The 26,825-nt window shown below is 40.4% G+C and overlaps 1 protein-coding gene across 2 annotated transcripts in view; it reads right to left on the bottom strand.

Annotated features, from left to right (window-relative positions):
• Nucleotides 1–4,224: 4,224 nt before the first annotated feature.
• The window catches only part of cpne3 (copine III), a 35,677-nt gene continuing 13,076 nt past the window's right edge, over nucleotides 4,225–26,825 (bottom strand). Inside the window, exons 4-17 of one of the 2 annotated variants that reach the window (XM_060922120.1) lie at nucleotides 25,298–25,372; nucleotides 24,298–24,369; nucleotides 23,873–23,953; nucleotides 21,313–21,402; nucleotides 20,367–20,465; nucleotides 20,179–20,265; nucleotides 18,379–18,438; nucleotides 17,428–17,561; nucleotides 17,042–17,096; nucleotides 16,907–16,958; nucleotides 16,649–16,782; nucleotides 8,402–8,638; nucleotides 7,982–8,096; nucleotides 7,639–7,727 (exon numbers count right to left, since the gene is read on the bottom strand). In XM_060922120.1, coding sequence (XP_060778103.1) covers nucleotides 7,986–8,096; nucleotides 8,402–8,638; nucleotides 16,649–16,782; nucleotides 16,907–16,958; nucleotides 17,042–17,096; nucleotides 17,428–17,561; nucleotides 18,379–18,438; nucleotides 20,179–20,265; nucleotides 20,367–20,465; nucleotides 21,313–21,402; nucleotides 23,873–23,953; nucleotides 24,298–24,369; nucleotides 25,298–25,372 — 1,287 coding nt within the window. In that variant the 3' untranslated portion in view covers nucleotides 7,639–7,727; nucleotides 7,982–7,985. Of the gene's footprint in view, nucleotides 7,728–7,981; nucleotides 8,097–8,401; nucleotides 8,639–16,648; nucleotides 16,783–16,906; nucleotides 16,959–17,041; nucleotides 17,097–17,427; nucleotides 17,562–18,378; nucleotides 18,439–20,178; nucleotides 20,266–20,366; nucleotides 20,466–21,312; nucleotides 21,403–23,872; nucleotides 23,954–24,297; nucleotides 24,370–25,297; nucleotides 25,373–26,825 lie in introns of both variants that reach the window. The other variant, XM_060922119.1, reaches the window with a different exon arrangement.

The raw sequence follows: 26,825 nt of genomic DNA, 5'->3' as shown, positions 1-26,825 counted from the left end.
AAGTTCGTGTCACTAACCCATAGTAGTAGGATGAGTGGGTTCATGGATTTCGGTCTGTTGATTGAGAGAACCATGGTGTTTGTGTTGTTCCAGCGAGAGTGTTGTTCTGTTTCATGTGTGCACGACTAACTACTGTATTTGAAATGCACACTCGCTTGACTGGATCTGGGTATGTAAGGCTGTAATCGGGTGGAATCCGCGTCTCCTTCAGTTTATCTAGAGCAGATGTAAAACCTGCGACTGTTAAACCACAGCTGTGCGCTTCTGCTTCTAAAATAACCTGTCCTTTGTAATCGTGTTAACTGAGAATTGTCATTGACAGACAGGCTTCAGATTCTTCCGTCATCACTCAAAAAAAAAAAAAAGTCGTTTTTACGGATTAGGCCTATAAGTAGTAGGCAGTTTAACGAAATATTGCAATTGCAAGCTTAAAAGGATTTCGGATGCCTGATTGGTTAAAATGCAGGAAATTAAATCTAAGAAATACAAAATTTTCTGGGGGAGGACCCCCAGACCCCCCTTCAAAAAAATGTCCCAGGTCACGTCACAGCACCCCCTGCCGACAATGTCTTCCCGCGCCGCTACCTCAGACTAACCTGAGACTAAGTCTGAAATTGTTTCCATGGAAACATGCAAATTTTAAAATTTCTCAAATTTCTTAAGGCACATATACAGTGGTGCTTGAAAGTTTGTGAACCCTTTAAAATTTTCTATATTTCTGCATAAATATGACCTAAAACATCATCAGATTTTCACACAAATCTTAAAATTAGATAAAGAGAACCCAGTTAAACAAATGAGACAAAAATATTATACTTGGTCATTTATTTATTGAGGAAAATGATCCAATATTACATATCTGTGAGTGGCAAAAGTATGTGAACCTCTAGGATTAACAGTTAATTTAAAGGTGAAATTAGACTCGGGTGTTTTCAATCAATGGGATGACAATCAGGTGTGAGTGGGCACCCTGTTTTATTTAAAGAACAGGGATCTATCAAAGTCTGATCTTCACAACACATGTTTGTGGAAGTGTATCATGGCACGAACAAAGGAGATTTCTGAGGAACTCAGAAAAAGCGTTGTTGATGCTCATCAGGCTGGAAAAGGTTACAAAACCATCTCTAAAGAGTTTGGACTCCACCAATCCACAATCAGACAGATTGTGTACAAATGGAGGAAATTCAAGACCATTGTTACCCTCCCCAGGAGTGGTCGACCAACAAAGATCACTCCAAGAGCAAGGCGTGTAATAGCCGGCGAGGTCACAAAGGACCCCAGGGTAACTTCTAAGCAACTGAAGGCCTCTCTCACGTTGGCTAATGTTAATGTTCATGAGTCCACCATCAGGAGAACACTGAACAACAATGGTGTGCATGGCAGGGTTGCAAGGAGAAAGCCACTGCTCTCCAAAAATAACATTGCTGCTCATCTCCAGTTTGCTAAAGATCACGTGGACATGCCAGAAGGCTATTGGAAAAATGTTTTGTGGACGGATGAGACCAAAATAGAAATTTTTGGTTTAAATGAGAAGTGTTATGTTTGGAGAAAGGAAGACACTGCCTTCTAGTATAAGAACCTTATCCCATCTGTGAAACATGGTGGTGGTAGTATCGTGGTTTGGGCCTGTTTTGCTGCATCTGGGCCAGGATGGCTTGCCATCATTGATGGAACAATGAATTCTGAATTATACCAGCAAATTCTAAAGGAAAATGTCAGGACATCTGTCCATGAACTGAATCTCAAGAGAAGGTGCGTCATGCAGCAAGACAATGACCCTAAGCACACAAGTCATTCTAGCAAAGAATGGTTAAAGAAGAATAAAGTTAATGTTTTGGAATGGCCAAGTCAAAGTCCTGACCTTAATCTAATCAAAATGTTGTGGAAGGACCTGAAGCGAGCAGTTCATGTGAGGAAACCCACCAACATCCCAGAGTTGAAGCTGTTCTGTACGGAGGAACGGGCTAAAATTCCTCCAAGCCGGTGTGCAGGACTGATCAACAGTTACTGGAAACGTTTAGTTGCAGTTATTGCTGCACAAGGGGGTCACACCAGATACTGAAAGCAAAGGTTCACATACTTTTGCCACTCATATGTAATATTGGATCATTTTCCTCAATAAATAAATGACCAAGTATAATATTTTTGTCTCATTTGTTTAACTGGGTTCTCTTTATCTACTTTTAGGACTTGTGTGAAAATCTGATGATGTTTTAGGTCATATTTATGCGGAAATATAGAAAATTCTAAAGGGTTCACAAACTTTCAAGCACCACTGTACATCAGCTTGTTAACATGTATACCAAGTTTCAAATCCTTATCATGAATAGTTTTGGATATATGCTCTGGAAACGAACATCGCTCTTAGAAACTAAGTCAAAATCTATTTTTTATGTAAAAATTTGAAAAATACTATTTTCAAAAATCCAAAATAGCAAAAGGCACCAGTCCACATGTTGCTTGATTATGTATACAAAGTTTTTCATGAAGATCTCTTCAGTAGTTTTAAAGATATAGCCCGGAAACAAAAAGGTGACCGGACTGACGGACAGCCGGATGGAACCTGTTTCTGTTTCCCCTGCCAAAGTTCGTTTGGGCGGGGGATAATAATTGAGACTTCCACACTAGTCAGATTGTGATTGTATCAGATTTGTGACGTGTGTGTGTGTGTGTGAGAGAGAGAGAGAGATGGATTCATACATACACACATCACAAATCCCCCTTTCTGCATGTTGCACAATTCAGAGCTCAGTGGCCACTACTTTCATGTTCTGTTTTTAGTTAATTACTAAGTTAAAAAAAATATATATATATATATATATATATATATATATATATATATATATGGGGCGGCACGGTGGTGTAGTGGTTAGCGCTGTCGCCTCACAGCAAGAAGGTCCTGGGTTCGAGCCTCGGGGCCGGCGAGAGCCTTTCTGTGTGGAGTTTGCATGTTCTCCCCGTGTCCGCGTGGGTTTCCTCCGGGTGCTCCGGTTTCCCCCACAGTCCAAAGACATGCAGGTTAGGTTAACTGGTGACTCTAAATTGACCGTAGGTGTGAATGTGAGTGTGAATGGTTGTCTGTGTCTATGTGTCAGCCCTGTGATGACCTGGCGACTTGTCCAGGGTGTACCCCGCCTTTCGCCCGTAGTCAGCTGGGATAGGCTCCAGCTTGCCTGTGACCCTGTAGAAGGCTAAAGCGGCTAGAGATAATGAGATGATATATATATAAACATTACACTCACTGGTCACTTTAGTAGGAACCTGTTCTTCTCAGACTCCTGTTTTTGGCTGGCAGGAATAGAACCTGATGTGGTCTTCTGCTGTTACATGCTGAGATGCTTTTCTGCTCACCACAGTTGTAAAGAGTTGCTGAGTTACTATATCCTTCCTGGGAGCTTGAAATAATCTTGACATTTTTCCTGTGATCTCTCTTATCAAGAAGACATTTCCACCCTCAGAACTGTTGCTCGCTTTTTTTTTTTTTTTGCACCATTCCGTGTAAACTCTAGAGACTGTTGTGTGTGAAAACCCCAGGAGATCAGCAGTTTCTGAAATACTCAAACCAGTCCATCTGGCACCAACACCCATGCCACAGTGAAAGTCACACTTTGAGATCACAGTTTTTCCCATTCTGATGTTTGAAGTGAACATTAACTGAAGCTCTTGATTTGTACCTGCATAATTTTATGCACCAATTGTTCTGCTGCTCAATAATCTTGCTGTGATGGTTTTGGGAGAGCTCTTTGCCTCTATGCATTATGAGAGGTTTCTTGCATAACAGCTTGGTGCCAAAGGATTTGTTTACATGCATTTCGAGGTGAGCTGCCCTTTTTCCAGAGTGGAAGTATTAACCTACCAATATGCACTAACCCGACTGATTCGAATTAGCACTTACAACTACTTTTCTTACCTGTCATTCCACTTTACTGCACAGAATTTTTTTTATAGATTGGAATATTATGATTGATTTTTCTGTGTAGTTCTATTGTGTTAATACCAAAGGCTGCTCAACATTTCATGTCAATTATTATATTGTGTATTGCATCTTTTTATGTCTGTATCCTTCATTCCAGGTGTGAAAATAATGTGGTAAGATAAGGGTAGGCTCTCTCTTTTCATGCAGTGTTTATCTAAATAAAATTATTTTAAAAAGCAGACTCAATCACATAATAATAATAATAATAATAGTCACAATGTATCCAACAAAACACAAGAGACAATATATACTGTACATTTAGCACTTTATATAAGGATTACAATACATGCTTATAGGTTGATCTGTTAGAACAGTCATCTCTATGTTGATCACATCTTTGGCTGAAGAATACAGATCACAGTGAATACAAGGTCACTGTTCCAGTTCAATCCATTTACTCCTGAGATGAAAACATCTTTATGAAATTTGGGACAGAAGACCGATGTAAGCATTAATCAAATTATCTAGCAGCAAACAAAAATTCAGAGAAGCAATAAAATGTGTTGCTATAAGCACTGTGCCTACCACAATATGATGCATGGTTATCAGATTATATAATGATTGTGTTTAAATTAACCACGTAACAATATTCATGAAATATGAATTCATTACTTGGCACTGAACTGAAACCTGTTCCGCCACAGTGAGACACACAAAGTACAATCTGCCAGTCAGACATAAATGCAATATAGAACACATAAATATCACTTCCTACAGTGTTGCCCATTGTGAGAATTTGCATCATTTTAATCGCTTGGACATTTCTTATACCAAACTCCATGTTTTAAAAACATTAACTTGTAAACTCTAACCTAAGTGAGTGGAGAATGTCATATTACAACTAAGCATGGATATATTCATCTGTAAATTCATATAATGATTTTATAAATTTAGAATCAGTCCTTTAATACTGTAACAGGTTAGTCACTATATGGCTTATACAGTAAAGCATAAATCCTAAAAATCCTTTACTGGAAATGCTAGTCATAAAAAAAAAAAAGGGAATGCAGACACACATGCAAAATGTGTATGCAAAAAACTTTTACCATGACAACCACCCAAAGACAGGAAAGATAAAAAAAAAAAAAGTTTGGTAAAACATTTGCAGTATTAAACAAGCCACTTCAACCCCCTATACAAACATAACGAACAGTGTGGAATCAGTCTGAAAAGGGTAAAAGCAGCCAAAGTTATAGCAAGTGCTTTATGAAATTTTATATATCAAATTACAAAACTGCAATAATCAGTATCCTCGGTTCCCATATGATTAAAAAGTGTTATTAAAGGAAAGGTGATGACAGGTGACATTTGTAATAATGCCTCTGTCCCAACTTTTTTTTGAGTGTTACAGGCATCAAATTAAAACTTCATTTATATTTACAAAATACAATTAAGTTGGCCAGTTAAACTACTGAAAGTTTTTTCTTTGTACGACCCTGTAGGACAGGACAAAGCGGCCAGAGATAATGAGATGAGAGAATAAAGATTCATATGAATTAACAAATCACAGATTTAGATTTTTATTGCATTTTGGAAAAATATCCCAATTTTTTTGGAAATGTTTTTTTGTGTGTGTGTATTTTTTTTATATTATATATAAATAAAAATGTGCGCACACACATGCTTTATCCTGTTCTACAGGGTCGCAGGCAAGCTGGAGCCTATCCCGGGTCATCACAGGGCTGACACATAGACACAGACAACCATTCACACACTCATTCACACCTACGGTCAATTTAGAGTCACCAGTTAACCTAACCTGCATGTCTTTGGACTGTGGGGGAAACCGGAGCACCCGGAGGAAACCCACGCGGACAACATGCAAACTCCACACAGAAAGGCCCTCGCCGGCCACGGGGCTCGAACCCAAACCTTCTTGCTGTGAGGCGACAGCGCTAACCACTACACCACCATGCCACCTAACTCAATTTCTTGACGTACAAAATTTTAACAGTTTTGTTGCAGGGAATGAGTTAAGAGGAATCTTATCAACATTTAAAATAACATAACTACACGTATACCAATTCACTCATTCGGTGAACATGTTATTCTGGTCAGGGCTGCAGTGGACCTGGAGTCTACTCTGGGAACACTGGGTGATGGTCAATCGCAGGGCACCATGTACACATTCATTCACATCAAGGAACAAATTGGCATAGCCAATTGACCAAGTGGCATCTTTTTGGCAATTGAAAGAAAACCAGAAGAAACCCACAGGCACTTGGAGAGCTCCACACATGTAGTAACCCAAGCTTTGAATCGAACCAGGAACCCTGGTGTGAGGTGGCAACCTGTGCTGTAACATTGTAACATAACACTACCCACAATGGGTATCGGATGGCATTCAGATGCTATCAACAATAATCAATAAACAGTGTGATTAATATTATGGCACTTAATTAGCATAACTGCTCACAAGCAACTTTAATGATTAAATCATTTTCATTAAAGGAACTGTGTAAACTGTGACAAAAATAATTTTCCTCTAAGTATTAAAGAAATTTATGACAACACATCAAAATACATCCAGTTTGAATAAAAAAAAATTATAGTATTGCTGAAAGCCTGATCTATAAGGCAACAAACAGGATTCAACAAAACCAAAAAAGATTAAAAAAAAAAAAAAAAAGACACACATGACCCACGAGGTGTAACCACATATCTAGGCTATGTTCATATTGAATAGCTTTAATGCTCAATTGAGATTTTTTTTTTTGCTCAGATCTGATATTTTTGCCTTGATGGTTCACAATTGTATTTAAATAAGGGTGTAAACTAGGTATAGCAAAGTACAACATCTTAGTTTTGTACAGGAAATAAAAATAAAGTGTTCAAATCAGATTGAAAAGATGTGTCTTCTAGGTTCACATAGCTCTGTGCACCACTTAGGCAAAAACAGTGTTGGTAGCACGTCAATTCTGTTATGTGAACATAGCCTTAGTGAACAGTTGCATGATACAACTGTCTGTTGTTATTAAAGAGCAACTCGGAGCATGAGCTTATTTGATTGCTGTTGAAACACATCTTGTTTTAAATAAACATATCTTGTGGTCATCTGCCTGACTGAAAGCAGATGAAACGATTGTTTTCAGGTGCATTTATAAATGAGAAACTGGTGGAGCGCAGATTTTAAAATCTTGTTTCCGCACCAGTAACAAAAGCTTTCCACAGATTTAATTTGCTGGATAAAATGCTTCAGCGTTTAAGTCTTTTAGATTCATTTTGAAACGGTAATCTTGATGTATTGTGCAGTGTATGCTTTTCAAAATCACACTGCCTGCAACTTACAACTACCGTTCATCGTCACTGAGCATGGAGGTTAAGTATGGCATTTTCTTGTGATAAATGAGTAAATGTACGGTATAAATGTATGCAATGGATCACAAGATTAATATAAAAATTTGTTCCCAGTAGATATGAAGTTTATTACCCCAAATAAGCTGTGTGTGAGGAGCTGCTCTTTAAAATGGCAAGTTAGCATAGACTTTTTACATGCTTTTTACATGCTTCATTAGTCATTTACTTAGCAAGGGACTAGTGCACTGTACAGGAATGAAGCATGGCCTGGAGCTGGTGAAGTCTCTTCCTAGTTGTTGCTGAAGCAGCATTAGGCATTTAACTTCACTTGCCCATCAGAACCAGCTACAGGAGTACTTGAATTAAGAGGGCTGAGCTTGAGCATGTTGAAGAAATCAACAACCTGACCAGGAACCTCTGCCAGCACACTCTGTGCCAATGCTTCTTTAGGATCCTGAAAACACAGAGAGAGAGAGAGAGACAGAAAGAGAAGGTGGTGTTAAGGGTGTTAGCAGTACGATTATGAGATTAGTGAGCATGAGAAGAGAAAGTCACAGTAGGCACCAAGAGACATGCTACATGGAATCATCATTCATGTTACATTTTGCATTTCTCTTATGCACCAGTCCATACAACCTTTAGTGCACAGAAAAGCAAGGTTTAGTCAGCAGAGACTGATTTTAAACAAGAAGCCTATAATAGCCCTACATGTCTATGAAGGGGTTGGATCATGGGGAGGTTGCAGGTTTTTAAATGTGAAGTAGGACACAACTTGTTGAGGCAACTCTGCCAGTACACATTGGGCAAGTGCTTCCCTGGGTGCCTGAAATGAGATGGGAAAAGAGGAAAAGGCTGGCAGAGCTTTAATGAAAACACACACACTGAAGAGAGCTTGCATATTATCTAGGTGTTTTATGTAAATATGTTTACGTAATTACTAGAATTCCTATGCACTATCAAGTTGACTTCCTATGTACTACACCCATTTGTATATGCAATTAAAATTAGAGGAAAAATTCAAGAGATTGGTTCAAGTTTTGTAAGCAGCACTAATGCACAAACCACCAGCAGCTTGAAAGACAGACATACAGCCAGACCAGTACAGCTTATTATTCCAGACCAACTTACATTCATGAACTTTCTGTAAGGCACAAACTGCACAATGTCCCGTGCAGCTGGCTCTCCTGATGGAGATCTCAGACGTCCGTCATCCCCATCCAGGATCTCCATGTCAGTGAAGTCAGCCCCGCCCACACCCACAATTATGATGGACATGGGTAAATGGGAAGCAGCTACGATGGCAGCTCGGGTCTGGTCCATGTCTGTGATCACACCATCCGTGATAATGAGCAGAACAAAGTATTGCTGTCTCAAAGAGAAACACAGAAGGGAAATGAAGAACACGGTGTAAAATATGAGCAGTTATAGTATGTTCATAGCATATAATGAAGAAATCATGAACTTCAAAACAGTGCAAATGAAATTGCTCATTTATTTAAAAGGAAAAAAAAAATTTTCAATTTTAAACAAACCAAAACTATATTTTACTACAGTATGCAACTATATTTATTATAATAAAATACTTATTTTGTGATAAATTTAGTAGTTCCGGCTGTAACATGAATGACAGGTTAATATTAATTTGCTCATTCTAACATGTTAATGTTTCTCGAGTAACAGCTGGTGGTGAAGAATGACTGTTTAGCACAGCTATAATGTAAGTGGGAACAGGACCCAACTTGTCTCTTGAACGTTCTCCAACATTAAATCTAACTATAATAAGATTTGTATGCCAGACACACCACACAATCTAAGGCTAATAACAAACAGACTTAAAAATGCATTGCTATTTAACAAAGAAAAGCTTTCATTGTTGATATGGTGACGCATTCTGTGTGGAGACATTTTATTGAACAACTCTGAAAAGAGTCTCCATTGTCAGTGCAGAGATAAAGCTTTCCACCAAGGAAAAGAATGGAGGATGTTAACACTTCATTTTCTCTGTAACAAGCTGCATTTTTTTCCATATGCTCATTTCTTCTATATTTTTACTATTCTTTTGATTATTCTTATTAAGTTCAAGAGGAAGTGAGGGAACCTCTGCTATAGCTCATTGTTTCATGGACATTCTCATCTCATCTCTAGCTGCTTTATCCTGTTCTACAGGGTCGCAGGCAAGCTGGAGCCTATCCCAGCTGACTACGGGCGAAAGGCGGGGTACACCCTGGACAAGTCGCCAGGTCATCACAGGGCTGACACATGGACACAGACAGCCATTCACACTCACATTCACACCTACGGTCAATTTAGAGTCACCAGTTAACCTAACCTGCATGTCTTTGGACTGTGGGGGAAACCGGAGCACCCGGAGGAAACCCACGCGGACACGGGGAGAACATGCAAACTCCGCACAGAAAGGCCCTCGCCGGCCACGGGACTTGAACCCGGACCTTCTTGCTGTGAGGCGACAGCGCTAACCACTACACCACTGTGCCGCCCCATGGACATTCTATGACCTTAAATTTAAAGGCGTCACGCAGTGGCGATAAAAGTCACATTATTCTGCACCAGAATGCTTTCGAGATTTGAAATAAATTGACCGTCGATTTTTCAAAAGCTTCCCGCGGTTGTAATCGGTCCTTATTTGATCATGCCCATCACTTGAAATTTTCCGCGTTCGCAGCGCCCCCTCTCGGTCAATGGAACAGCTGCGTGACGTCATACCAGTAACCACTCGGTGCAGTTGCAATGACGGACACACCAGAAAATAGGAGCGATGCTGAGGAAATTAGCTTTGATTTTACCGATACAGAAGAAGAAAATGGCCCACAAGTAGAGATTTTGACAGCTGAATGTCCTGGTGGTATCCAGCCTTACAGATTTGAACCTGAGCGCTCATCTTCAGAAGAAAATGAGGACAGTTCTGACGACGACAGAAACGAAGACGAGAATGAAGACCGGTGACTTGAAGACTTGTTTTGGTTGGTTTCTCTGACTAAATCACTACTTATGTGTATTTTTAAAGACCATTTTCACTTGAATTAGAATGCTGTGTGATTTAATCTATGATTTATGTGTAATACTGATAGCTGTAGGGGGTGAAAGTATAGCTAGAAAGATCGAATTCTAGCAACTTGACAGCTTGCAATCTCGCGAAATGCAGTGGGCCTTCTGATACAGTAGACCCCTTGATATTCCAGTTTTCATCATTTTCCTTTTATTGCAGTTGATTTTAACTTGATATTCAGTATGTTATAGGCTGGGAGTATTGAGCTTTGTATTGTATTGTTTAGTAAACGTACAATCGTCAGTAATAAGTGATAATTATTAGTTAAAGGCAGCTCTGTGGCATAAATCTTTCAATTAATCTTCTGTCATCCATTTGCTAAAATTATGTGCCACGTGTTATCAAGACAACACTTCATGTGACAAAGAAAGATATGACAAATACATAAATGTATGAAAATCATTTTGTACAATTAATGATTGATACACAGAAACACTTAAAACATGTGTGTGGCAGCGGGGGCGTGGTCAAGCGCCGGTCTGTGACAGGAGGGCGGAGCCAGGGAAGGTGAATGGCAGAATAATTACACCTGACGGTAATTAACCTGTGTTTTGTGTGTTTTCCCAGTCACCGCGCCCTATTTAAGGAGGCAGAGCAGAGAAGAGCTCATCCCGGGACAAGAACACTGTGTGTGTTTCACTATCAGATTAAAACTGGCGGTTATACTGAAAAGTCTGGCAATAAAAAGCCTATTTGCATCTGAAGCGTTGTCCTGCCGTCCTCTGTGCTCCACCCACACTTCAGAGAGCTCTACAGTGGTGCCAAAACCCGGGACAAGGTGGTGGAGCACCAACCTCGCAGCCCCATGGAATCCTCCCCGTTCGCGGACCTGGTCCACGCCCTCGCCACGGCTCAGCAAAACCAGCACCAGGCGCTCGTCACGCTCCGAAAGGAGCAAGAGCGGCGCTTCGAAGCCCTGGTGCTGGCCCAGCAGGAAGATCGCGAGGCGTTCCGGCATCTCCTCGCGTCGGCGGGGTCCACCAGCGCCCCGGCCGCGGGCCCGTCTCCCCTCACCGTGACCAAGATGGGCCCGCAGGACGACCCCGAGGCGTTTCTCACATTGTTCGAGCAGGTCGCCGAAGCCTCGGGGTGGCCGATGGAGCAGCGCGCGGCGCGCCTCCTCCCCCTCCTGACGGGAGAGGCACAGCTGGCCGCGCTATAACTCCCCGCCGGCTGGCCTGCGCGGACCTTCGCCGGGCCGTCCTCCAGCGCGTGGGGCGCACGCCAGAACAACAGCGCCAGCGCTTCCGCGCGGTGGAGGACGGCCCGGCGAAGGTCCGCGCAGGCCAGCCGGCGGGGAGTTATAGCGCGGCCAGCTGTGCCTCTCCCGTCAGGAGGGGGAGGAGGCGCGCCGCGCGCTGCTCCATCGGCCACCCCGAGGCTTCGGCGACCTGCTCGAACAATGTGAGAAACGCCTCGGGGTCGTCCTGCGGGCCCATCTTGGTCACAGTGAGGGGAGACGGGCCCGCGGCCGGGGCGCTGGTGGACCCCGCCGACGCGAGGAGATGCCGGAACGCCTCGCGATCTTCCTGCTGGGCCAGCACCAGGGCTTCGAAGCGCCGCTCTTGCTCCTTTCGGAGCGTGACGAGCGCCTGGTGCTGGTTTTGCTGAGCCGTGGCGAGGGCGTGGACCAGGTCCGCGAATGGGGAGGATTCCATGGGGCTGCGAGGTTGGTGCTCCACCTTGTCCCGGGTTTTGGCACCACTGTAGAGCTCTCTGAAGTGTGGGTGGAGCACAGAGGACGGCAGGACAACGCTTCAGATGCAAATAGGCTTTTTATTGCCAGACTTTTCAGTATAACCGCCAGTTTTAATCTGATAGTGAAACACACACTGTGTTCTTGTCCCGGGATGAGCTCTTCTCTGCTCTGCCTCCTTAAATAGGGCGCGGTGACTGGGAAAACACACAAAACACAGGTTAATTACCGTCAGGTGTAATTATTCTGCCATTCACCTTCCCTGGCTCCGCCCTCCTGTCACAGACCGGCGCTTGACCATGCCCCCGCTGCCACGTGTTAGAAAAAAATGATTTAAAAAATAAATAAATACCTAGCCATGACCTTGAAATCAGATCCATTGATAACAACAGTCACAAATAGTGTTCAGTGTTCGTTGTTACAGCCAAACACAATACACCGATTAGGCATTTTGTATCACAGAATATTAATACATCATTTCATAGTGTTTTGAGTGTTCAAAACTATCCACAAACTGAATAAATCCACAAAATCCGCAATGTAAACAACTCTGGTAAACGCACGCTATAGAGAAAACATGGCGACAGGCCAGCATCACCCAAGGGAGGTTACTGGTATGACGTCACACATAAGTTGACCTAGTTAACGGCTGGCTGCCTAAATTTGGCTGTGCGCGTCAACTTTAAATGCTTGTAGCGGGCGCATCATGACACTGAGATCGCGGGAAACCGAGGGGCTTGAATAACCCACCAAACCCGACATTTTGACACATGATATAGCCTGATTGCTGAAATTACCGCACGACGCCTTTAACTATGAATGTAAAATGAATGGAATGTCATGACATGGGTCGTGGTGTTATTACCGTATTTTTCGGACTATAAGTCGCATTTTTTTTCATGGTTCGGCTGGCCATGCGACTTATACTCCGGTGCGACGTATATATGTTTTTTTTTTTTTTTCACCGCGGAATAACTGGAGCTGATGCTGAGTCTGACGACAGCCACGCAGAAGAAGAGGAAACGGCACTTCATCTGCCGCTGGAGGCAGAGTTGTTCAGAAGCGACACCGAGGATGAGGAATTCAATGGATTTGCTGATTTGGAGTGAAATCATCAGCTTGATAAACTTGATTGACCTGTGTTTTATTATTAATGATAGGCCTATAGTTATTTAAATAAGTTATGTAATGATTTTAGGCAGTGCTTAATTTGTGAAGTGGGAGGTCCCAGAACGCAGGAGGTGGGTGGGTCCGGCGACTCAAAAAAAAAAAAAAAAAAGGCGGGGGATGGTTTACTATAACTTTACGCACATGCGCTTATTGTGTGTGTAAAATAATAATAATAATAATAATAATAATAATAATAATATCATCAGACATTATGATCTTAGAAAACGCTTTAGTGACAGTTACAGACAGTAATATGTCGTGATATTATATTATAAAATATTAATTTTTATTAGTCTATATATTAAATTATATATTACATTTATCTTCTAAAATAACAGACTGTACTCATCACAGCCGGTTTATTTCACCATTGGAGATCAGATCACACAAGACATGAGTTAAATGACTCATTTTAAGGATTTAAGTAAGGGATTTAAAAGCGGTTGTTGTTGTTTTTTCACTAGACGGTTGTTTTTACTACCGTACCTGTCTTTGGAGATGATATACCTATAGCCTACTTGACCTCTGATTTGATGAAATAAAATTTGACAAAAATGAAGAATGACACTCCTCGATGATGACTACAGCTTTAATAACACAGATGAAAGAGCCATGGGGCGATAATAAGCCCTACCGGTAAAAATATTCTAAAAGCAAACTGATTAATGCATCAGTAATAGGCTACTAATATTAGTTATACTAATAATATAGGCTATTAGTAATAACGATAGTGATAGTATTAAAGATAGTAGTAGATATTTAAAATAATCAGACTAGGCTACTTACAGGGCAAAGGGCGCGTTATCACTGCTCAGCTGTTCGTTTATTAAATAAACAATGCAGTCGCGCAGTAACCACGCGCCGCTTATCAGATACAATCACAGATTCTATGGATAGAATAACCCTTCAAAAAAGTGTGACTTATAGCCCGGTGCGACGTATATATGTTTTTTTTGTCTTCATAATGCATTTTTTGGCTGATGCGACTTAAACTCCGGAGCGACGTATAGTCCGGAAAATACGGTAAATAAAAAATAGTCCGTTTCAGAGTGGTAATAGCCTCTGCTTCACATTGGGACTCATCTCACTGCTCCATCCTTGATTACTTCCTTATAACAGCATGCCCTGTTGTGTTTTGTTCCTTCAATAATATATACAGACCAGTACAAGATCTGATATGTAATAAAGTTGCCATGTATGATAGTTGAGTTTGTACAGTGCTCAGCGTAAATGAGTACACCTCCTTTGAAAAGTAAAGCTGGGCATACACTGTGCGATTTTTTCAATCGCGGTATTCAGCTGCTGCTCACACTGTACAAGTGAATCACAGGGGTAAACAGCACGCAGCTTACGATTCCTGTTCTCACACTATACGATCCGATGCTCAGGATTTCAAACAGGTTTGATTTTCATCCGATCGATCGGGAGGAGGTCATGAGGTGTTAATCGCTTGTCGTTACCCCATGTATACTACACGATCCGAGACGCACGTTTGAGCCAAAACTCGGCCCGATCTCCAAAATAGTCGCACGAGTGAAAATCGTGTCAAAATCGGGCCAAAAATCGCAGTGTATGCCCAGCTTAACATTTTAAACAATATCTCAATGAACACAAACAATTTCCAAAATGTTGACAAGACAAAGTTTAATATAACATCTGTTTAACTTATAACGGGAAAGTAAGGTTAATAATATAACTTAGATTACACATTTTTCAGTTTTACTCAAATTAGGGTGGTGCAAAAATGAGTACACCCCACAACAAAAACCACTACATCTAGTACTTTGTATAGCCTCCATGATTTTTAATGACAGCACCAAGTCTTCTAGGCATGGAATGAACAAGTTGGCGACATTTTGCAACATCAATCTTTTTCCATTCTTCAACAATGACCTATTTTAGTGACTGGATGCTGGATGGAGAGCGATGCTCAACTTGTCTCTTCAGAATTCCCCAAATAAAATAATTTCTTTCCACCACAAAGGTGAAGGCTACAAGAAGATCAGCAAAGCTTTACTTATCAGTCAGAATACTGTAGCAAAAGTGGTACAAAAATTTAAGAAAGATGGAACTGCAACCATCTCACAGAGACGTCCAGGTCATCCACGGAAGTTAACACCTCGACAGGAGCGTCTTCTGATGAGAAGGGTTGAAGAAAATTGGCATGCAAGTTCACTGCAGTTATCTAAAGAAGTAGAAAGCCAAACTGGGGTGACTATTTCCCATGACACAATACGGCGTACACTGCAGAGGAATGGCATGCATGGATGCTGTCCACGAAAGAAGCCTCTCCTAAAGCCCAGGCACAAAAAAGCCCACCTAGAGTTTGCCAGGGCCCATGCTGACAAAGATGAAGACTACTGGGACTCTATACTCTGGAGTGATGAGACCAAGATAAATGTTTTTGGAACTGATGGCTTCAAAACTGTATGGCGTCGCAAAGGTGAGGAACACAAAGAAAAATGCATGGTGCCTACAGTGAAACATGGTGGTGGCAGTGTCCTTATGTGGGGCTGCATGAGTGCTGCTGGTGTCGGGGAGCTGCATTTCATTGATGGCATCATGAATTCACAGACGTATTGCTCTATACTGAAAGAGAAGATGCTATCATCACTCCGTGCCCTTTTCCGTCGTGCACTTTTCCAACATGACTAAACACACATCTAAGGCCACTGTTGGATTTCTGAAGAAGAACAGGGTGAAAGTGATTCAGTGGCCAAGTATGTCTCCTGATCTGAACCCAAACGAACACCTATGGGGAATTCTGAAGAGACAAGTTGAGCATCACTCTCCATCCAGCATCCAGTCACTAAAAGAGGTCATTGTTGAAGAATGGAAAAAGATTGATGTTGCAAAATGTCGCCAACTTGTTCATTCCATGCCTAGAAGACTTGGTGCTGTCATTAAAAATCATGGAGGCCATACAAAGTACTAGATGTAGTAGTTTTTGTTGTGGGGTGCACTCATTTTTGCACCACCCTAATTTGAGTAAAACTGAAAAAATGTGTAATCTAAGTTTATATTATTAACCTTACTTCCACGTTATAAGTTAAACAGATGTTATATTAAACTTTGTCTTGTCAATATTTTGGAAATTGTTTGTGTTCATTGAGATATTGTTTAAAATGTTACTTTTCAAAGAGGGTGTACTCATTTACGCTCAGCACTGTATAACTGATCCTGGGTTTGACTTGGATACCTATTGTGATACCGCGGCATGTACTGGACACTTCCACTCACTCCATCCTTTTATCTGTTTCTGTTATAAAAGTAAGATGATTTTGTTCGAATATATATTTATATAATAAATGTACATTTAAAAAAAGCATTTAAAAAGGTCTTGTATATGTACAACATTTTCAAAGAAAGGGGATAAACTGCTTTTAAAATGAAATGGCTTTAACGGAGAGATGTAGTGGTTGTGTTGGGTATTGATACTCACACTGGCTGCATTCTGTTGTTGCACCTGCCTGGCAAAATTGCTCACATGTCTGATGATGGGAGCAAAATTTGTAGGTCCATAAAGTTTGACCTGGGGCAGGCACAACCTGTAAGCTTCCACCATGCCCTCTACTCCTACAGTAGCAATAGCAGACACACATCAAACATCACCACCTACCATTCCCCCTCTGACCAATTATTTCCATATCTACAGGAACTCATTGTCCTGCCACTTGATATTACATATTCTATTACATACCAGCACAGAATGGATTAGATGGATTGAAGTTAAGTGGAAACTCATGAGACACCTGTAGAACAAAATTAATCATATGATGTTCATATTCCAATACTTTCATTCCCAGAGCTAAAGTTAGAATACGTTCATATTGACCTGCCAGTTTGGAGGAATCTGTGCCCCAAATCCAAAAGCTGGGAACAATTTGTCACTGGGAGGGAAGGAGAAAAAAAAAAAAAAAACATGAATAAGAAAAATAACCACTGAAGTTAGCAAAATTTCAAAGAATGCAGATACGTCAATGCAACTTTGTAAAATCCAGGAATTGTGCTAGCGTTACTCAATGAGGAAAGGCAAACAAATTTTTACTTTTGTGTAGTAGTGACATGAAACACAAAGGAATTCTCAATTTCATGTGTAAGAAACAATTCATAATATTTTCTACGCAGTGGTGATAAATAAGACCCCAGATTTGGAACTGCTCTGGTGTTTTAAGAGCTAAAACTATGTGCATGGATTAGGTTCCAGTCTTTCAACGTTACCTGTCATAATCCTGAATCACCAGGCCAACAGACCAGATAGCAGAAAGGTATTCATTGACCCCATTAGGACTGATATAGTGTAAAGAATCAGGATGCTTTGGGTCACCGTTTGACCCTGTAAAGTCCACTCCAACCTGCAGCAGAGGAAGCATGAGTGGTGAGGATCATACCTGGTATACTTCAATAAAAGTCTTTAGTATAAATACAGAGGAGATTATAGGAAATTGCGCACGCTGATTGGTCGAAACATTCAGACTATTTCTTGATAATCACCTCGAGGGACTCGGCAAAATGGCAGCCAACCGCTTCGTCGCCGTAAGTGAGGAAGAATTACAAATTATGAAAGAAAACGCTGGTCCTAAAATCATTTTAAAATCATTTAAAATTATTTTAAAATATGATTTATAGGTGCTATAAAATATGATTTATAGGCGCTACAATGAACTGATTTTTAAAATATGATTTATAGGTGCTACAAAGTTTGGTCTAAAATTATTCAAAAGGTAAGGTGCAAGTGTGATTTATCGATTTCAAAACAAAGTATTTTATGTGACTCGGCATAGATAAGTGACACAAGTCTGTGCGCATTACCATGCATGCTGCTTTTGAAGAATGAACTGATTTTTAAAATGATTTAAATTTTTTTAAATAGCCACCTGTGTATTTATACTAAAACAATTATCCGCCTCAGTCTCAGTGAATATCGGTGAATAATAACAACCTCAACTTTGTCTCAGTTATTCATCCATCCATTATCTGTAGCTGCTTATCCTGTTCTACAGGGTTGCAGGCAAGCTGGAGCCTATCCCAGCTGACTATGGGCAAACGGCGGGGTACACCCTGGACAAGTTGCCAGGTCATCACAGGGCTGACGTCTCAGTTATTATTCACCAATATTCACTTCAACTTCGGCGAATAATCGTGAAACATTCATGACTGAAACAGACTTACAGTGAAATTTAACTGGCAGCCACCCATGATGTAATCCAAAAATGTATATTCCTTCACAACCTAAGCCATAAAAAAAGGAAAACAAATTTAAAACAATTTTACATGACAAAAACAAATTCAAAACACAGAAACAGCATCTCTCTCTTAAAATTGTGTAACAGTTACAGTGGGGCAAAAAAGTATTTAGTCAGCCACCAATTGTGCAAGTTCTCCCACTTAAAAAGATGAGAGAGGCCTGTAATTTTCATCATAGGTACACTTCAACTATGAGAGACAGAATGGGGGGAAAGAATCCAGGAAATCACATTGTAGGATTTTTAATGAATTAATTGGTAAATTCCTCGGTAAAATAAGTATTTGGTCACCTACAAACAAGCAAGATTTTTGGCTCTCACAGAGCTGTAACAACTTCTTTAAGAGGCTCCTCTGTCCTCCACTCGTTACCTGTATTAATGGCACCTGTTTGAACTCGTTGTCAGTATAAAAGACGCCTGTCCACAACCTCAAACAGTCACACTCCAAACTCTACTATGGCCAAGACCAAAGAGCTGTCAAAGGACACCAGAAACAAAACTGTAGACCTGCACCAGGCTGGGAAGACTGAATCTGCAATAGGTAAGCAGTTTGGTGTGAAGAAATCAACTGTGGGAGCAATTAATAGAAAATGGAAGACATACAAGACCACTGATAATCTCCCTCGATCTGGGGCTCCATGCAAGATCTCACCCCGTGGGGTCAAAATGATCACAAGAACGGTGAGCAAAAATCCCAGAACCACACGGGGGGACCTAGTGAATGACCTACAGAGAGCTGGTACCAAAGTAACAAAGGCTACCATCAGTAACACTACGCCGCCAGGGACTCAAATCCTGCAGTGCCAGACGTGTCCCCCTGCTTAAGCCAGTACATGTCCAGGCCCGTCTGAAGTTTCCTAGAGAGCATTTGGATGATCCAGAAGAGGATTGGGAGAATGTCATATGGTCAGATGAAACCAAAATAGAACTTTTTGGTAAAAACTCAACTTGTCGTGTTTGGAGGAGAAAGAATGCTGAGTTGCATCCAAAGAACACCATACCTACTGTGAAGCATGGAGGTGGAAACATCATGCTTTGGGGCTGTTTTTCTGCAAAGGGACCAGGACGACTGATCCGTGTAAAGGAAAGAATGAATGGGGCCATGTATCGTGAGATTTTGAGTGAAAACCTCCTTCCATCAGCAAGGGCATTGAAGATGAAACGTGGCTGGGTCTTTCAGCATGACAATGATCCCAAACACACCACCCGGGCAACGAAGGAGTGGCTTCGTAAGAAGCATTTCAAGGTCCTGGAGTGGCCTAGCCAGTCTCCGGATCTCAACCCCATAGAAAATCTTTTGGGGGGGGGTTGAAAGTCCGTGTTGCCCAGCGACAGCCCCAAAACATCACTGCTCTAGAGGAGATCTGCATGGAGGAATGGGCCAAAATACCAGCAACAGTGTGTGAAAACCTTGTGAAGACTTACAGAAAACGTTTGACCTCTGTCATTGCCAACAAAGGGTATATAACAAAGTATTGAGATGAACTTTTGTTATTGACCCAAATACTTTATTTTCCACCATAATTTGCAAATAAATTCTTTAAAAATCAGACAATGTGATTTTCTGGATTTTTTTTTTCTCATTTTCTCTCATAGTTGAAGTGTACCTATGATGAAAATTACAGGCCTCTCTCATCTTTTTAAGTGGGAGAACTTGCACAATTGGTGGCTGACTAAATACTTTTTTGCCCCACTGTAGCTCAAGCAGTAAAAGAGAGTACAATACCTGGCAGAGTTTCACACTCACAACACCAGAGTTCTTATAGTTCTTCTTCTTCTGCTTTTTCTTCATGTTTATACAGTCAAACTCTGCCTGTAGAATCCAACCCAACCCATTTGACAAACAAAAATAGAATGTAATGGCATTTTACAGCTATGAAAGAAAATGAAAGTATTTTAAAAAGGTGTTCTCACCGGTGAAGTGCGTGTAGCCTCCTGCATGCGTTTCATATTCGTCTCAAAAATCCCAATAAGGTCATGTGACCCATCATTGTCATAGTCATAACATTCCACCTGAGGCATTAAAATAATCATGTGACTATCTAAATCTCATGCTCTCACTTCACACAGATACAGCAAGCCAGACAGTAAGAGAAGGCATGCATCAACACCAAACCATGAACCATAGATAGGCAAAAAGATCCATCTATGATTCTCTCTATGATGCACATTTGTACAAGTGATGATGACTTTTTATGACTGAAATTGAATAAGATGCTCCTTAAAAAGGACCAGCCAGACAATGCTTTACAAAAGCATAAACATTTGCACCAGACAGAGTAATATTATTTATGAGATTAGTCAAGTAATGTACATATTAAATGATAACACATGATATGTGGAATGATATGATTAAAAAAAAGCCACCATAATAAGCACAGTAGCCAGATAGCTAACATCAATAACAACTACGCGCTGGAATAGTGTTGGGTCTCTAAATCAATAGATTAATTAAAGAAAGCACGCCAATCCATGACAGTGCAACATATCACTCTAGAGGGAAAATGAAATACACTAGTCTACTGGGAACACGTAAAAACATGAGCGTCAGTGCAAACCATGTTATATAATTAAACTCAACTGAACAACCACTTTATGACAGTCGTCTTTCCTTTTTGAGACTTTTGGAAATAAAACAAGAAAAAAAAAAGTCTTATTAGACAAATAATATACAGCTATCAAACAACTCTGCATGCATTCATTCATTAACTTAAACGGAGTTCAATATTTACAGCATTCCCAAATATACAGAAACCAGTATAATTAGTAACAAGGCTACTCTGAACATGTCAGATAAAGTGCATAAAATACAATTAAAATGCCTGATGCTAAATGAGTTGATAATGAAAGGATACACTACTTTGATGGGTTTGTCCATATCTCCTCCACAGAGAGACTGCAGAGGGATTTTAAAAGGTCTCCAACAAGGGTTAAGGTTGTTCTTCACCACCTAGGATAAGAAAACGACCAAGATCTCTCCTTCAGTCAGTAGAATGTTTACATAGCAAATATCCAGTTAATGTCATCTGACCATACAGCAATTTGGCCAAGCACTTTATTTATTTGATTCTGACAATATAGTCTATTTACTTTACTATTTTACTATTTACTAATTTATAATGTGCAGTACTTTATAAGATGACTCTCTCTGTGCAATACTTTTATAATGTGCATAATGTGAAACGCAACACATACACCTCAGGACTGTGCACCTTACACACAACACCTCAAGTCTGTGCACCTTACCTTACCTTGCAATACTTCATAATGTGTAATATTTTATCTTATGTGACTCTCTTGTGCAATAATTTATAATGTGACTGTCTCTGTGCAATACCTTATATGTGCAATACCTCACTCCATAATATGCAACACAACACATACACCTCAGACTGTGCACCCTACACCCCCCCTTTTATTTTATATTCCCCCCCCCTTCCCCTCTCTCTGTCTCTCTCTCCACGCTGTTTGCACTGTTATTAGAGATGCTTTAATCTCATTGTACATGTGTATAGTGACAATAAAGGCATTCTATTCTATTCTACAATAAAGGGGTCAAGCAATGCAATTATTTGCACAGGATTTAAAAAAAAAAAAAACTTCTGTAACTCTATATCTACAAAATGACAAAAAGCCATTCACAGGCTAGCTAATGAATTAAAAATGTAATTGAATAAAAAAAAAAAATTGCCTACTGAGTGGTTAAAAAATTAAACTATTATCCTACACTCAGTCAGTGAAATAAATTAAAAATTACTTTCTATGGCTTTTTCATTCTTACTTTATATTTTAATCTAAAAATATACACTTCCGGAGCATTTTATTAGGAACACCTGTACACCCTACTGATTCACGCAATTATCAGCCAATTGTGTGGCAGCAATGCAATGCATTAACTCCTGCAGATACGGGTCAGTGCCTTCAGGTAATGTTCACATCAACAGAATTGGGGGGGGGGGGGATCAGTGATTTTGACCATGGCATGATTAGCGGTACCAGGTTTGAGTATTTCTTTAACTGCTGATTTCCTAGGATTTTCACACACAACAGTCTCTAGAGTTTACTCAGAATAGTGCAATAAAGAAAGAACGTCCAGTGAGCAGCAGTTCTGCAGACAGAAGAGGTCATCAGAAAATGGCCAGACTAGTTTGAGGTGACAGAAAGACTACATTAACTCGGATAACTATTCTGAACAATTGTGGTGAGCAGAATAGCATCTCAGAATGCACATCAAACTTTGAGGCAGATGGGCTACAAAAGCAGAAGACCACTTCAGATTTCACTTCTGTCAGCCAAGAACAGAAAGTTGAGGTTGCAGTGGGCACAGGTTCACCAAAATTTAACAGGTGAAGACTGGAAAAATTTAGCCTGGTCTGATGACTCTCCATTTCTGCTGAGACACACAGATGATGGGGTCAGAATTTGGTACCAACAGGATGAAGGGTGGCACGGTGGTGTAGTGGTTAGCACGGTTGCCTCACAGCAAGAAGGTTGCGAGTTCGAACCCAGCAGCCGGCGAGGGCCTTTCTGTGTGGAGTTTGCATGTTCTCCCCGTGTCTGCGTGGGTTTCCTCCGGGTGCTCTGGTTTCCCCCACAATCCAAAGACATGCAGTTAGGTTGACGTGGGGCGGCCTTGGGCTGAGGTGCCCTTGAGCAAGGTACCGAACCCCTGACTGCTCCCTGGGCGCTCTGGTGTGGCTGCCCACTGCTCTGAGTGTGTGTGCGTGTGTTCACTGCTTCAGATGGGTTAAATACAGAGGATGAATTTCACTGTGCTTGAAGTGTGCATGTAACGAATAAAGGTTTCTTCTTCTTCTGAATCCATGAACCCAACCTGCCTTGTGTCAACAGTCCAGGCTGGTAGAGGTGCTGTAATGGTGTGGGGAATGTTTTCTTTGCATACTTTGGGCCCACTGATACCAATTAATCATCACTTGAATGCCACAGACTATATGAATCTTGTTGCTGATCATGTGCCTCTCTTCATGGCCACAATCTTCTGATGGCTATTTCCAGCATGATAATGTATCATATCACAAAGCAAAAATCGTCTCGAATTAGTTTCAGGAACATGACAATGAGTTCAGTGCTCTTCAGTGACCTTCCCAGTCACCGGATCTGAATCCAATAGAACGCCTCTGGGATGTGATCAAACAGGAGAGTCGCATTATGAAAGTGTGCCTGAAAAATCTACAGGAATTGTGTGATGCAAATCATGTCAATATGGGCCAGAATCTCAAAGGAAAGTTTCCAGCATCTTGTGGAATCCATGCCATGAAGAACTGAGGCTGTTTTGACAGCAAAGCGAGGCTCTGCCCAGTAATAGTATAATGTAGTGTTCCAGCATTAGTATAGTGTTCCTAATAAAGCACTCAATGAAAGCCCCTCCCCCCCCCTCCATTCCCCACAGTGAATTAGACCTCTGTCCTGTGGGCAAGCTGCCATCCTGAGTCCATTTGCCTGTAGAATTCCAGGTAGGGGTCTGATTTTCCAAAGAAATCCTGCAATCAGTACATTTTGCATAAATGATTTAACCTGACAGTTTTTTTATGAAAATTTAAAATCAAGTTAGGAGTTTACTTTAATTAAAAATAAATCACTGTGATCCAATTTCACATCACATTAAATAGTTTATGACAAAAAAAAAAATATAATATATATGGTTTAGAGGTGCTGGAGAGAGTACAACTAAAACAATGTACATTAGGCACTCTCGCTGGAAAATACATTCATGAGCATTAATTAAATCTAATTTTAGAACAATTTAAATAATGAAAATTTTTAAAATTATTTCACTCTAATGCAAAAATTGTGACTTTTTAAAATTATTTTTCATAAATCTTACCTTTTTATCCAGTTTCCTGGCCTCAACTTGAAAATTCACCACCCTATTATCCTTAATTTCTTCTGCAATGATCTAGAAAAAAAAAAAACAAGCATTTTCAACAGAAGGGAAAAACAAGCCCAAACCTGAAAGAGTTAAAACTATCTGATCTCTTTTTCTGCAATTCCTGCAACCTAAACGAGTATTCTTTTCTCCCTCATTTTCTTTCCAATTTTGCCCTCTGCCAATTCCCACCCACTACTCAGCTCTAACTCAAAAGTGTAAAGGCTATCATATGCTTGCTCCGAGAATAATGAAGCCAATCATAACATCTTTTAAACTCTGATTGACAAGGGAGAGAGAGAATTCCATCCCTCCCACATAGACAGCACAGCCAATTCTGCTCCCTAGACTCCCGGTCACAGATGGCTGTGGCACTGGTGGGATCTGCATGGGAACTTGCGATCTCCTATTCAGGAGAAACCTACAGAACTATTCAGCAGTGCTGTCCTTCTGCCACAACAAAACACTAAAGACTACATATGAGAATTAACATTAGATGACAGATTTAAACTGCAAATGTTAAGGCCTTTTTTTCCCCAAAAAACAAGTTTTGATGAAGACCAACATTTGCATAAACATATTTCATGTAATATCTGGTGTACAAAGATGACATTTTTAGCTTTCATCTTTATGGCAATGTATGAAACTGGTTTCTGGGTCTAAAATTATACAAAATGTTGGTACAGGTGAAATTTAAGGCTAAGCAGATCTCACATCTCTAAGATGAGATGGGACAAAAATACACTTTGTTTTTATCTCTTAAATTAAAATGAATAGACTGTACTGTTCAGCTAATGAGTATGCAAATATATCAAAACAACCTGCAGTGTAAGCAATCAATTAACCACACTGAAGGTTCCCCATGAGCTAACAAGTCTAGCAATGGCATGTAAATGCAGCCAACATATTTCAGCTAACTTTCTGCTACACTAATGCAGTATAATGGACAAATATTCACTGTAATGGTTCCTCTTCCTGCTGGTCTTTTGTTCTTCAAGATCAGTGGTCTGGTCAGCTTCCCACTGGACACAATCTGTGTTTAAACAACAAAAACAAAAGAAGAAGAAAAATTATTTAAATGGTGTTTCAGATACATGCAAACATGAAGAACCCTACAGATTTGATATGCATTATGATATGCCTTTGTGAGCTATAGAGTAGGATTGGGTATCGTTACAATTTTATCGATTATGATTCCTATTCCAGTTCTTAGCAATTCCCATATTTTTAACCGATTTGGAACTGAAAAAGGCCGAGTGTTTAGATAAATAATATTTATATACAACTCCAATTTAAAAAATGTTGGGACACTGTGTAAACTAAGTAAAACCAGAATGAGATCATTTGTAAATCATGGAAACCCTATATTTCATTGAAAATAGTACAAAGATAACATATCAAATGTTGAACCTGAGAGATTTTTTTTGTGCTTTTTTTTAAATATATGCTCATTTTCAATTTGATGTCAGCAACACGTTTCAGAAAAGTTGGGACGGGGCGTGTTTACCACTGTGTTGCATCACCTCTATTTTTAACAACACTCTAAATGTTTGGGAACTGAGGAGACCAACTACTGTAGTTTTGAAAGAGGAATGTTGCCCCATTCTTGCCTGATATACAGTTTCAATTGCTCAACAGTGCAGGGTCTCCCTCATTGTATTTTGTGCTTCATAATGCACCAAATGTTTTAAAGGGGAGACAGGTCTGGACTGCAGGCAGGCCAGTTTAGCACCAGGACTCTTTTACTATGGAGCCATGCAGTTTTAATATGTGCAGAAAGCAGTTTGGCATTGTCTTGCTGAAAGAAGGAAGACCTTCCGTGAAAAAGATTTTGTCTGGATGGTGGCATAACGCTCTGAAACGTGTATATATCATTCAGCATTAATGATGCCTTCCCAGATGTACAAGCTACCCATGTCATGTGCACTAATGCACCCTCATACCATCACAGATGCTGGCTTTTGAACTGTGCACCGATGACAAGCCGGATGGTCCCTCTCCTCTTTAGCCTGGAGGACGTGGTGTCCATGATTTCTAAAAATAATTTCTACTTTTGATTCATCAGACCTTGGGACAATTTACCACTTCGCCTCATCACAACATATTGCTATATCGACTTGAACACTGGGTTGGGTTGACTGGTAAAGTTATCAATTGGTTAAAATCATACTTAAAAAGATAGAAGCTTCTTTGTTACCATGGGAAATTGTACCTCAACATCAATGTCCTTGACCTGTGGTGTCCCCCAGGGGTCGATTCTTGGACCATTACTATTCAACCTTTGTATGCTCCCACTTAGGCAAATTATCAAGAACAACTCAATTTTGTATCACTGCTATGCAGATGACACCCAAATTTATTTTGCTCTATCACCTAATGATTATACCCCCCTTGAATGTCTCTACCAGTGTATCGACCAAATCAATAACTGGATGTCACAAAATTTTCTTCAGCTGAACACAGATAAAACAGAAGTAATTCTATTT

This window comes from Neoarius graeffei, chromosome 5, assembly GCF_027579695.1.
Source record: "Neoarius graeffei isolate fNeoGra1 chromosome 5, fNeoGra1.pri, whole genome shotgun sequence".
Lineage (NCBI taxonomy): Eukaryota > Metazoa > Chordata > Actinopteri > Siluriformes > Ariidae > Neoarius > Neoarius graeffei.
The sequence above is the reverse complement of the archived record's forward strand: the minus strand, read 5'-3'. Positions and strand labels throughout refer to the sequence as shown.